The sequence below is a fragment of the Scylla paramamosain genome, chromosome 29 (assembly GCF_035594125.1).
Source record: "Scylla paramamosain isolate STU-SP2022 chromosome 29, ASM3559412v1, whole genome shotgun sequence".
Classification (NCBI taxonomy): domain Eukaryota; kingdom Metazoa; phylum Arthropoda; class Malacostraca; order Decapoda; family Portunidae; genus Scylla; species Scylla paramamosain.
In genome coordinates this window covers 17,794,380-17,807,676 of record NC_087179.1, presented here as the reverse complement: position 1 = coordinate 17,807,676, position 13,297 = coordinate 17,794,380, and the positions used below count along the sequence as shown (strand labels likewise).

Sequence of the window (13,297 nt, the reverse complement as noted above, 5' to 3'; positions counted from 1 at the left end):
TATATATATATATATATATATATATATATATATATATGCTTCAGAAATGAACATCAGAATTAATTATGTATTATGAGTTATGATTATGCTTCAGACCAGGTCGTGAAGGCAACTCTTTACTACTCAGCACAAACTGAATTGCTTTTTTTCCTTTCTATTCTCGAAGGCTACTGTGAACATTTAAATAATAGTAATATACCGTAGTAGCACGTGCTTCATTATATACAGCCAATATTATATGACTTCTAGAAAAAAAATAATTAAAATTTGTAAGTTATAGTTGACTTCTATTATCTGAGAATCATGCGTAGATCTTTAAATTCTGCTCTTTTCATGAGTTACTGTAATGCAAGACCGCAATAACCCTTAAATTTTAAGACCATAATAATCTTTAATTTTAAGATTTCAACAACCCTTAAATTTCGAGACTGTAGTGAACTCTGAATTTTAAGGCCACAATAATCATTTACTTTTAGATCTTTGTAATTATCCTCAAATTTCACTCCAAGATAATCTACATTTTTCATTTATCTCTAAATTTTAAGACTGTATTAACCCCTAAATCTCAAGACATTTGTAGCATCATCCTTGTATTTCTACCTTAGTTTATTGGATTTCCTTTTTTAAAAGTTACCAGAAATGAAAGTGCTGGTCAAATATATCACGGACAGAGGAGATTAACCTTTTCTTTTCTTTTCTTTTTTTTTTTTTTATCAAACGCCATTTTGTATGAATGCATTTTCCTTCCTTCTATCTTTTGCTTATTCCTTCATTAAGATATACGTACACTACACTATACATTATCACTATTTACACTAAAACTAGTATTTATTTATAGCTGCTGGAGGATGAAAGCACAAGGACATAATAATAATAATAATAATAATAATAATAATAATAATAATAATAATAATAATAATAACCCTCAGTTTTTGTTTGCCTTACAGGTACATAAGGCAGTAATTAAACTAGTGAGATTCCTTCTACTTAGCCTAAAAAAATGGAATGTTAGAGAAAAATATAACTATTTCCGGAAAACTGGAAAATAAGTCACATGGAAGTTACAAGAAAACATTAGATCAGACAAGATTAGATCACTGGGCCGCAGGTTTTAAAAATATGTATATTAAGGAAATTCGAGATAAGACAAGGGCAGTTCTTAATTTGATATAAAATGTTTTTTGTTCGACATTTCGTGAATAACCTTTGGGTATTTTTTCGAGACTATGGCTTACTGTAGGAAGGACCAAGATCGCAATAATACCAATGTTAAATATATCGATCATGAGAGGGACAAGACAGGGAAGGAAGGATAGGGGTAAATAAATATGTAAACGAGCCTCAAGGAAGGTAGGAAGAAAAGAGGGAAAGAAAGATACTTAAAAGGAAAGGAAGGAAATGTAGAAGGGAGAAAAAAAAGAGAAAGCAGACAGATAGGAAAAGAAAACTAAAACAATAAAAATATAGAAAATGTAGAATGACGAGAAAGACAGAAAGAAAAGAAAAGGACGAAGGGGCAGAGAGGCAATGTGGGAAAGAAAAAAGTAAGCCTCATCATTTCATGGCCACATAACCCGACACACATCAGACTTTGGTTAAAATCCTTCGTGTTGCACAGTAAAACTTCCTGCATGCACTTCCACACTGCTTTGTTTGACCTTTAATATTGATCTTAAGTCTAGCGATATGCGGAGTCTTATTTTTTAGACTTAGGGTTTTTGGGAAAGGTACTAAGGACAGTGGAAGTTAGTGCATTAAGTTACTCAATTGCTGGCTATGGCTGTACTAACACACAGACACGGGCGCCTTTCTGACTTTCTGTTCTGCGACTCATACCACTCTCCAACGCTATTAAGTACATGCCAAACACACTTACAAAGGACAAAAGTGATTAGAAATTGGAAATACGAGGCATATCATCAGTGTACGGCAAAACACCTCAGGGCCTATATTTTTAAATGTTCCGTTCTTTCAAGACTGCTTTCAAAGGCTACAGGGATGATTAATTGGGTTCTCATGGGTGTCTTTTCAATGAATGGTGTAGAAACTTTGTCAAACTGTCACTGAAATCACAAAAAAAAAACATCCTTGAAAACCCACAAAACTTCCACAAAAGCCTGTTAAAAAATAGCTGGGGTAGGATACCAGACATTTGGCAATAGAGGCCCTGAGTTTCGAAAGCTCGTGAAGATGCACAGTGGTATCAGATACAAATTTCATTCCAAACTCAAACAAAAATGCTACAATAAGCAAAACCTACACACCCATCACATTCAGTGCATCGTGGTGTACTTGAAGTCATGGGTGCTGGAGGGGGGCAGGCTTATGGAACATTCTGGGGAGCTGGAAAACCCCTCGTCACCTTCGTAACAAACTGTCCACGTCACATTTCGTCTTTGTGGAAAATGGGAAGAAAAGGGTAATGTACTTCAAAGGTTGACAGAAATTTCAGGCCACTCAAGCCAAGGGTCTGACAAATTTATTGAATCAAAACCCCAAAAATTGCCAGAAAAAAAAAAAAAATCAGAAGAAAAAAGGACAAGACTGGCAGTTTGTTTACGAGTGACGCCCTGGAATTTGATGTGAACCCTTGAACCTGAGGGAGGGCTTAAGGCATTGTGGGTTTTCATGAGGTGGTTTGGCTAGGAGGAGTAGGAAGTGTAAGGGGCTCCATTACTCTACCACCTGTTAATTGTCAGAATCCTTCCAAAAGCAGGTGTTCGTGAGCCTTGGATTCTTGGGTGGCCCGGAGAGGAGGCGGCTCAGGAACTTGAGTTGGTGGGTGGAGAGGGGTGGGGTGGTACTACATGCATCACACAGCGGCTAAACAAATTGAATGATGATACAGATTATTTCTTTTTGAAGTTTTACATTTATATGATGAAAAGTAATGCATATAGATTTTTAAGGCATGGACTGCATAGCTACTACTGAAATACACACATGAGTTAGTGGCAAAATAAATTGTGATAAAACAGGTGTTTGTTTTTTAAAAGTGATGCATCTTGGAAAACTAATTTACAGTTTTCTGGAAGGCATGCAAATACAAGAAATTATAAAGATTATGTAAATGTACTCTTTCCTTGAAATTATATATTTGCAAAAAGATTGATTTTTTTTTGCTTGAAGGCACTGTGAATGCTAAAGAAGTTCAACACAAACTATGGCTTATATATGGCTATATTTTTTTTAAACATTACTGAACTTTTGTAATAAAGCACTTGAGGTGACACACATTTACCTGACTAAATCATGTATATTTCTCTTTGATATTTCACCAAGGCAGATCAGTGCTCCCACATACTGGGATAATTCTTGTTACCACAGTAAACCCAGATAACTGGAGTGTATGCTGTGGTTTTCTTCACAGTAACCACAGCAAGGCCACATGAAGAGAATTTACATTGAGGTTATGGTAACAGCTGACACTTGCATGTTATGAATGTTGCACCCACAGCAAGCTCATGACTTGTGCTGAGGTTATATTAACAAGAGGGAGTTAGGAGAGGAAAACATTTAGGAGAGGAAAACATCATTGAAATCATACAAGTATAACTGATGAGGCCGGACAGATGGACAGACGGACAGATGGACAGCAGTAAGTATATCACAGCTAAGTATAGTTAAACACGCATACACACACACCACCTCATCACTATCTCCTTCACTACTGCAATTATGTATACCTTATGCATAGACATTAAAATTAAATAGAAATTCTCATTCGTAAGGCAGACATGGAAAGAAAATATGTATACTTATACACATAACGTATTACTATATATATATATATATATATATGTATAAAAAGGAGGTTAAATTTCTCTCTCTTAATTAGTTAACGTATCTATAAACTAAGGCTTTGGGTTCTGAGGGTGGCGAGGATGACGACGACAAGTGACAACACCAATAATAATAATAATAATAATAATAATAATAATAATAATAATAATAATAATAATAATAATAATAATAATAACAGAGACTCGGACATCCTCCAGGGCAGACTCAATATTAAAGCCTGATTCTGCTAAAGCCTTGTTGGGGGATTCTCTCACCAGAAGGAAGGAGATAAGCTGTAGGAGAAAAGATAATAAGTGGGATAGGAAGTGTTATGAAGTGATAGTGACTGCACAGTACCAGAGGGGGAGGACAAGTAGTGGTAGGGATTGTTATTAAGTGCTAAGTAGTGAAGTAAAGTAAGACAAAGTGAGATAGGAAGAATTCAGATTTATAGGAGCAAGAAGAGATAGTTCAACTGGAAGAGAGAAAACAAGGCAGAGAAACAGACAAACGGAGCAACAGAGAGAGAAAAAAAAGAGAGACAGAAAAAGAGAAGACATCAAAAAGGAAGAGAGACAGAAACAGATCAAGAGAGAAAAGACATGATAAAAAAGAGAAGACAGACAGTAACAAAGAATCAGAAACACAAGAAAAACACAAAATCACAAAAAAAAAGACATAGACATGAAACCAACAAAAAAACAAACATCTTACAGCGAGAACCACAGAGAAACACGAGGAGGAGTAGTCATAACAGCAGCAGCGATAGACATACGAGGGAGAGACATGGGAAAGGCCAGAGGGTATGGGGGGATGGGATTAGGTGGCAGGAGGTTACCGCTTGAGTGTGGTAAGGATTGAGAATAACCGGGAGTTCTTTCTGGGCGAGACCTTCCCGCTGGAGGAGGAGTCTGAGTCGCTGGGGTTGTGGTGGCGCCGGGAGGAGCTGCCCATCTCTAGCTTACTCAATTTCCTCCTCATCTGTTCGTCGAGGAGCTGCTGCATGTCCACCTGATGGGAGAGATGTATGTGAGTGTTGGAAGGCTGAGTGATTGAAGAGAAATGGATTGAGAAGGAGTGTGTGTGTGTGAATTGAGGAGTGATAAGAGAGGAATAGAAGTACAGGGAATGTATGTGAGAAAAGAGGGAAGCTGTGTGTGAACTGAGTGACAGAAGAGAAAGGAGTGATAAGAGATGAATGGAAGGAGAGAAAATGTGTGTAAAAAGAGGGGAGGTGTGTGAACTGAGTGATGGAAGAGAAAGAAGATAGGAGATGAATGGAAGAAGAGGGAAGAATGTGTGAATTGAGTAGTGGAAGGGAAAAGTATCTGATAGAAAGAGAGAATTGATAAAGGTGTTGATCTCTCTCTCTCTCTCTCTCTCTCTCTCTCTCTCTCACCTGCCACTGCTCCAGCTGCTGTGACAGTTCCACCTTCTGCTGAATGGCCTCCATCAGCTGAGAGTTCACCTGCATCACATCAATCCTCGTCCTGGCCAGCTCAATCTCACAGGCGTTCTTGCGGGCCACGGCGTTGTCCCTCATGTCCCACGCCTGCAGGGGGGAGGAGGGAATTAGGGGGTACAAGGACACCAGTGAAATAATTACTAATGTTTTTGAAGGTTTTATCAATGGTATTTTTCTTTTATTTGTTTCTACCTTATTTTTTTTTAGAATGTATGTTCTTTCTATAATTTCTTCTTGTATCAATGTTCCCTTTCTTTCTCCATCTTTTTTTCTCCCTTTCATTCCTTCCTTTGCTCATTTTCTCCTTCCTTTTTTCGTCCCTCTTTATCCTCTTTCTCTACCTTCCCTAGCATCTTTTTCCCTTCCTTCATCTGCTCCTACAACCCATCAACCTCTCTTCATTTTTCCCATCCATTCTTAACTTCCACTTTTCCTTCCCTCCCATCATTCTACTTTTCTGTTCTAGCCCTCCTCTATCTTTCTGTCCCTCTCCTCCACTCTTCTCATACTTCCATGTCTCTCTTTTACTCTATCTTTCTTTCTCTCTACTCTACTTCTCCCCTATTTTTCTATTCCTCTCTCCTCCTCCCATACTTCCATCCCTCTCCTCCTCCTCCTCCTCCAGACATGCACCTTCTTCATGAGCTCATCCTTGGCCAGGTGGGTGCTCTCCAGGTCCTGCTTGAAGGTGTCCCTCTGCTCCTCCACGGCCTTCAGCTGGGTCTCCATCAGAGTCACCTGGTTGCCAAGCTCTGCGGCCTCATCGGTCTGGCAAAAGGCAAGGAGGTTGGTGGTGGTGGTGGTGGTGGTGGTGGTGGTGAGGGGTAAGTTGGGTTTAAAGAGAGTATGTTTGGTTGGATTGAGTGAGTAGTGGTGGTGGTGGTGGTGGTGCAGTGGGTGTGTGTTGGTAAGTGATAAGTTGTAATTAAAGACAGTGAGATTGGACTGAAGTAGATATGAGGCCAGGATAATGAGAGCTTGATTGAAACACTGTATGTTACTACAACTAGATGAACAGAACTGAGTAAAATACAACTAGATAAATACAAACAGGTAAACAAAAATCAATAAACAACTAAACTAAAACAAGATGAAGAAAATTCGACAAACAAGAAGGTAAACAAAACAACAGCATCCCCAGCACCTCACCTTGCCCTTCAGCTTGTCCTTGGTGTCATTCAGCTCAATATTCAGCTTGTCCACCGCCTCCAGGGCTCGGTGCACCTCCTGCTCCAGCTGCACCCTGTCTTCGCCACGCCCACAGGACCCACACTGCCCCTGGGCCTCACGTCGCAGCAGGTCCCGCACCAGCCCCTGCACCTCCTTCACCGCCATCAACAGTACCCCGCCCTGCAGCACACCAGTGAGTTAAAGCTTTGGGATTTGTGGGGTGTGTGGTGTGGAGGTGTTGGCTGTGGAGGTGATGGTGTGTGATGTTTGATGGCTGAAGGTTCAAGTGGCAATTCTGAGGTTGAGTAGGAATAGTTTTGTGCTGATGTGGTTGTTGTGGTGGTGATGTTGATGCTGTTTCTTGCTACTACTACTACTATAGGTGAATTATTACTTATGAATGAATAATGTTCCAAAGAATAAAACAATAAGTTACAAATATTTAAAACTGAACGTTAATATTGTGAAATTTGAGTTTATTTTAACCAATTTCTTTTAATATTCCATAAGTACATGTGGTTTTTCTTATCATTCAATTATAAAAACAAAATTCCACATTCATAAATCAGGGAAAAGGACAAAATTTTCTTGTATATAAGCTTCAAAAAATTTATAAAGTGGACATTTGTGTATATTGAGATTCTTCTGCAAAACACTTAAAGATTATAAACTGGTACATTTATATGAATGACAAACTTTCTCTCTCTCTCTCTCTCTCTGTTTCACCTTCAGTTTGTCGGGGGTGAGTTCATCGGAGGAGTTGGTGGAGAGGGAGGTGAGAGAGTTGCGTCGCCGGTGTCGAAGCTGCTCCGTCAACACCCGCAGCTGGCCCACAGCATCCACCACTTCCTGGCGCAACTGTAGGGGTGACGGCTGGGGTGAGCAGGGTGTGAGGGGCAAGAAGGAAGAGGAGGAGGAGCAGGAAGGAAGATGAGGAGCAGAGGGAGGAAGAATAAGGAGGAGTAGGAAGGAAGAAAGTGGAGGTACAGGAAGAAGGGAACAATTAGGAGCAGGTAGGAAGGAGAAGGAGCAGCAGGAGGGAAGAGGAAGAGCAGGAAGAAGAGGAGAGTTGTAGGAAAGAAGAGGTGGAGGAACAGCAGCAGGAAGGAAGAGGAGGCTCACCAAAAAGAATGAGGAGCAGGAAGGAAGGAAGGAAGGAAGGAAGGAAGGAAGGAAGGAAGGAAGGAAGGAAGGAAGGAAGGAAGGAAGGAGGAGGAGCAGCAGGAGGGAAGAGGAGTAGGAAGGAAGAGGAGCAGCAGCAGTAACAGGAAGGAAGAGAAAAACCAAAGTGAGATCATTATTAGATTAGAAAAGGCACAAATGGAAACAGGAAGATGGAAACATATGAAAAAGAGAACCAGGTATAGATTAAGGTGTAACATACATATACATTAAGAAAATAAAGGTGGGAGTCAAGTTTATGAGTGCGTAATGGTTAAAACAATTGAAGGTGAGATGACTTCAAGGAAAACCAGACCCTTTAGAGTCACCAGTAAGTAATGTCAGAGGTAAGCAACTAAGAGACAAAAGCAAGACTATGGTAACCAGTGGTGAGTATCTTAGTATGTGTAAGTACTAGTAATAATATGGCTATTTGAGGATTACTGCTGTGGACTACTCGGCATTCAATGTATCTGACTCGTGATCAACTTGCTATCTGGCCCAAAAAACATTATCACTTTTGTTATCACCATTATTTTATTATTATCATTATTCATTTATTTATTTTTTGCTTATAATGCCCAATTAATATGATATGGGAATGGATTATGTTCATAGGCCAAGTACACCAGTATATTCAAAATCACAGAGTATCCATGATAAGGCGTAAATCCCTGGCGTGGTGTCTATTGACCAGCCGTCTAACACAGCACGCCCTGGTGGGAGGGATTTATGGCGAGTTTATTAGTAACAAACGGTGCTTAAAAAAAAAAAAACTCCTTATACGGTTTAGTTAATAGTATACCTCATGAATAAGTTTTATAAGTGACTCTCTACTACTAGTCTTAAGTGTAGTGTGCTCCTGTGCATCTACTACGGCTACTACAGCAGGTGGTGGTGGTGGTGGTGGTGGTCACTTACTGAGATGCGGCCCTTGAAAGAAAAACAGAAATGGAAATAATTAGACAACACAAACACAGAGACATGCAGGCACATAAAAATACGCATTGTCTAGGGAGAATTCTAAGCATGAGGACATTGTTAGTATTTGGAGAGAGCACACACACACACACACACACACACGGACAAAAAGGAAGTAACACACACAGAAAGAAGCAATTTAATTTTTTTTTCCTTGCTGTTGCCAGAACCAAAAGATCCATTTCAGAAAAGCTAAAATATATGAAGCAATTTTTTTCCACGAATCAAGTAATGTTTAAGAGAGAGAGAGAGAGAGAGAGAGAGAGAGAGAGAGAGAGAGATCCAAGCTCACACATACACAAGCAGAGACAGAAAGCTTAATACATGCAATATACTATAACTTCTATACATAAATGATGCAAATATGTGTGTATGTGAGTACAGACACAAATATGTATGTATCTATAAACTTTCCCTTGGGTATGCATCAAATTTACAATGTAGTTTCGTGTGTGTGTGTGTGTGTGTGTGTGTGTGTGTGTGTATTTCTATATGCATAAACTACTGATTATATACCTGTTTGACTGGTAGGTGCACAAATATAACTAAAAAGACTATTATGTGCTTATCTGTGCATATAAAGAACTCATACGAGTGTTTACAAGTTCGTGTGTGTGTGTGTGTGTGTGTGTGTGTACCGTATTCTTAAACACTGCTGCGCCTCACCTCGATTACTTTCAATAGGCTCTAATAAGATGAAGTTGTACGTTTTTTAAGTGCATTTATACTTTATACGGTTCTAGTGACAGATTAACAAGACTTCTACATCACTAACTGGGCAAACACTGATGAGAACTCCGCTAATCATCTCTGTGGCCTTTGAAAACAGTCATGGTGAGCGAGCAAAGTGTTTCTGATTACGAGTTTTATGTGTGTGTGATCATTGTGATGGCTGGGTCTTCCTCTCACCGTCTTCAGTGTCTCGCCGTCAGAGGAAGGCAGGAGGATGGGGTCATCACACTCTATCTCGTCCAACTCCAGCAGGTCTTCGGGCAGGCTGGGATGTGAGTGTGGCCGGGATGCTGCGGGGGGTGGCGGGGGAGGAAGGGAGAGGGGTCATTGGGAGGGATGGATTGTGATAAAATGAGTAAGGAAAGATTGGAGTTACCGGGGATGGGTGATTGGGAAGGAAAAGGTTGACCAATAAAGTAAAGCATTCACAACACTGTACGACATTTTTATATACATGACACACTCCACATAGCAAGAAACGACAGCAACATCACCACCACAACGAGCGCATCGCCACAACACCAACTATAAAGTAAATCAGAATTGCCAACTTGAATCTCCACAAGGCGCAAGACGAATATTTAAAAAGCGCTAAATTAGGTGTGCGCATTTCAAATTTTCGCACTTTACTGAACCATAAAACGCGCAAGTAGACTTTCCCTCGCTAAAATGTTGTAAAAAAACACTTGATTTACCGCCAAGTCTAGATTGGCAATTCTGACAACCACAGACACAAACATACATTCATTCACACCACCACCCAACTCACCATAGCCTGATACTACAAAACACCACCTTGCGCAGCGCTTTTGTCGGATACGCAAGACCATTTGGCTATCAATAATACCTTTCAAAAGATAAGATCCAACCCTTTAAGACATAGGATTTGAATCTAAAGAATTTTTTTTTTTTTATATCTTCCTTTTATATGTGTAAGTTTTTTGGAATATTACAACTTTGAACTTAAACCTTGACTCCCTAACACCTATTTTTACACTCTAAAACTCCATAAAAAACCTTAAAAATCATCCTTAGCTTCATTACCCTTAAACTCCACCTCCCTGAACCTCCTCACCTCCTCACATACCTCAGTCTCCAGTAAAACTCACCTTCCTGGTCACTCATGTCTATTTCGTTCATGAGTGAGGTGTGGCCCATGGAAGGGGAGGAGGAGTTGCGACTGATGGCCTCCAGGCGGTCAGTGAGGGACAGATTGGTGTGGCGCAGGTCGTCCAGGTCCTTCTGACTGTTGCGCAGCTGTAAGGGCAAGAGTAGCGTGATGGGTGATGTGGGAGGTGATGATGATGGTGTTAAGTTCCCCTTTGTTCCATATTCTGAAACATTTCTGCACCAAACCTTGTTATTATACGTTTTTTTCAAGGGTATTTTCCATATAGTATCCCTAAGCCTTCCCTGCTTCCCCTCAACACCCACCATGGCCTCCTGCTCCCGCGACTGTTTCTCCAGCATCATGATCCGATCTGAAGACTCGTCCAGGTGGGAGCTCAGACCCTCTCGTTCATTTAGCAAGCTGTCGATCCGCCGCTCCAACTCAAGCTTCTTCTCTGACAGTAGCGTGATCTGAGGGAGGCACTGAAGGTGAGGCATGGGCTGGGAGGATGTCGGGTGTGGTAATTGAATGGGAAAGACTTAGTATTCAGGTTGTTAGTGCTGAGTCATTAGGGAGCTGCAAAAGAATACGCAAGTTTATGAGGTGAGGCAAGGATGATGGGAGAATGTTTATGTACGGAAATTGTGTTGCTAGGAGGCTGTGAACCAATGAACCTATTTCGATTTGGGGTTTCGAGTCTTTAGGTTTGAAATTCGTCCTTTTACTTATCAGCCTCAGCCACCAACCATATCTTCAACTTCCACTCCTTCATCACTCGTCTTAACTTGACCTCTTAGTCTAGATAGGTCAGTTAACATTCACCTCGCTGATTCACTCCATCTTAGTCATTCCTTTCCCTTTCCTAGCTAGCCCAGTCAAACCACTCACTACCTCGCTGATTCATTCTCCACCATCCGTCATTCCTTTACCTCTCAGCCTACATAGGTCAGTCACATCACTCACCTCCTCGCTGAGAATTTCCAACGTGGACACCTGCTCGCTCATGTTGGACTTGCGCAGGTTGAACTGATCCCGCAGCAGCTGTAGTTGTTGCTCCAGCTGCTGCTCGTGTTTGGAGGCCTAGGGAGGGAAGGGCAGGGCAGGGAACATTTACTTAAGGGTCAGGTCATGGTTAACTGGGCATGGTTTGAGTTGTTACTAATACTGTTATTACTAGACAAGTTTCCGTAAGTTTGAGAAGCAATGGCAGATTAAAAAAAAAAGTTTACTGTGTTCTTAGAGACGCTGCATCTTTGTAATCTAAAGTCTTGTGTTTTTTTAATGAGAAGAAAACATACGATTTTTTTAAGTTCAGTGCAATGTAATTTGTAGTGGTGTTTATATATCTAACCTACATGTCCACTTCCACAAACTGTAAGATGGGATAAGTTAAGGCGTAACACACACACACACACACACAATCAACACCAGTCCAGCACTCTAGACATCAGCACCGTAGGAATGAGTCTCAAATGCCTTCCTTTCTTCACGTTCCACCACCTACTAACAAAAAGTCCGACCCACTTCAGATTCGAACCACAGCGAGATCAAAACAAAGCACTAGTGTATTTTTTCTCTGATAGATGGCGTGGTATCGGAGGCACCCCTGATAGTTATAGTGGAAGCTATTTATCGATTTTCAAGGGTGTTTTCATGATTCTAGTGACTGTTTGGATCTATGACATGGGCAAATTAGGCTTTATATGTATTAAAAACGATGGTAGATGCTGAAGAGGCTTGCGTTTCTAGTTTGGCTGTAGTTGTATTACTTTAAAAAAAATATTATTAGTTTCTATTTGACGGCAAAAGAATATAATAGAATTTAAGCTTGAAACATTCCCAAGCTTCCTTTCTCACATCTCTTAAAGGCCACTGTGATGGTTAGCCGAGTTCTCATGAGTGTTTCTCCCACTGACGGGGCAGAATTCTTGTTGAACTATCACTGGAATCATGAAAACACCCTTGAAAATCCCAATAACTTCCCCTAGATCCTGTTAACAGCATTAGGGACAAGACGCCACAGTGATGAATAGTTCCCAAGAGTGTTTCTCCCACTGACAGATCATAAATTTCTTGAACCATCACCGGGATCATGAAAGCACCCTTGAAAACTCCCAACTTCCACTAGAGTCTTGAAAATATTAATGAAAAGACGCCACAGAGATGAGTAACCGGGCTCTCTTCAGTATTTCTTTCTGAACCATTACTGCAATCGTGAAAACACCCTTGAAAACCCCACTTGAGCCTGTTAAAGTATTAGAAAACGAGACGCCGTAGTGTTTGAGGCGCGGACTGAATGACGCTGTGCTGTCACTATGCTGAGGTCAACAAACTACTGATACTTTGCAGTGTCTTGTGAGATGTGCAGAAAATAGAACGAAGCACTGCATATATGAGGCTGAGGAAGCACCTAAGTTTCTGTGTGTGTGTTTGTGTGTGTGTGTGTGTGTGTGTGTGTGTGTTACTTTTTTTTTTTTTCTTTCGTCTTTGAAATCTTCCTTAATCTTTTCTTACGCATTTCTGATATTTTGTTTCAGTTATTATTTGTAGTTAAGTTAATCCCGTATGGAACAGGAACTAAAATGCCCTTCTGCAATATACATTATTTTTTTTAACTACGTAGTGATGATTGCTGATACCTCCAAAGTTATCAATCAGGGGTGTTATTCCTTGGAAGGTCGAGTAATTAATGTACTTGTGCTGAATAAACTACCTATCTTCTACTTACACATACTAATCTACTCACCTAACCAAACTATTTACCTACTAACATACCTATCCCATCCATCTACCTATCCATCTCCCTGCTATATACATATCTACCCACCTACTTACCTAACTACTTAACCTAACTACCCGTCTATCTACCTATTTTCATACCTAACCACCCACCC

General features: G+C 40.4%; 1 protein-coding gene across 2 annotated transcripts in view; it reads right to left on the bottom strand.

Annotated features, from left to right (window-relative positions):
* Positions 1–336: 336 nt before the first annotated feature.
* The window catches only part of LOC135115499 (bicaudal D-related protein homolog), a 65,113-nt gene continuing 52,152 nt past the window's right edge, over positions 337–13,297 (bottom strand). Inside the window, exons 4-13 of one of the 2 annotated variants that reach the window (XM_064032339.1) lie at positions 11,367–11,483; positions 10,727–10,873; positions 10,402–10,549; positions 9,470–9,582; positions 8,501–8,512; positions 7,145–7,276; positions 6,398–6,598; positions 5,882–6,016; positions 5,183–5,335; positions 337–4,794 (exon numbers count right to left, since the gene is read on the bottom strand). In XM_064032339.1, coding sequence (XP_063888409.1) covers positions 4,618–4,794; positions 5,183–5,335; positions 5,882–6,016; positions 6,398–6,598; positions 7,145–7,276; positions 8,501–8,512; positions 9,470–9,582; positions 10,402–10,549; positions 10,727–10,873; positions 11,367–11,483 — 1,335 coding nt within the window. In that variant the 3' untranslated portion in view covers positions 337–4,617. The remainder of the gene's footprint in view (positions 4,795–5,182; positions 5,336–5,881; positions 6,017–6,397; positions 6,599–7,144; positions 7,277–8,500; positions 8,513–9,469; positions 9,583–10,401; positions 10,550–10,726; positions 10,874–11,366; positions 11,484–13,297) is intronic. The other variant, XM_064032340.1, reaches the window with a different exon arrangement.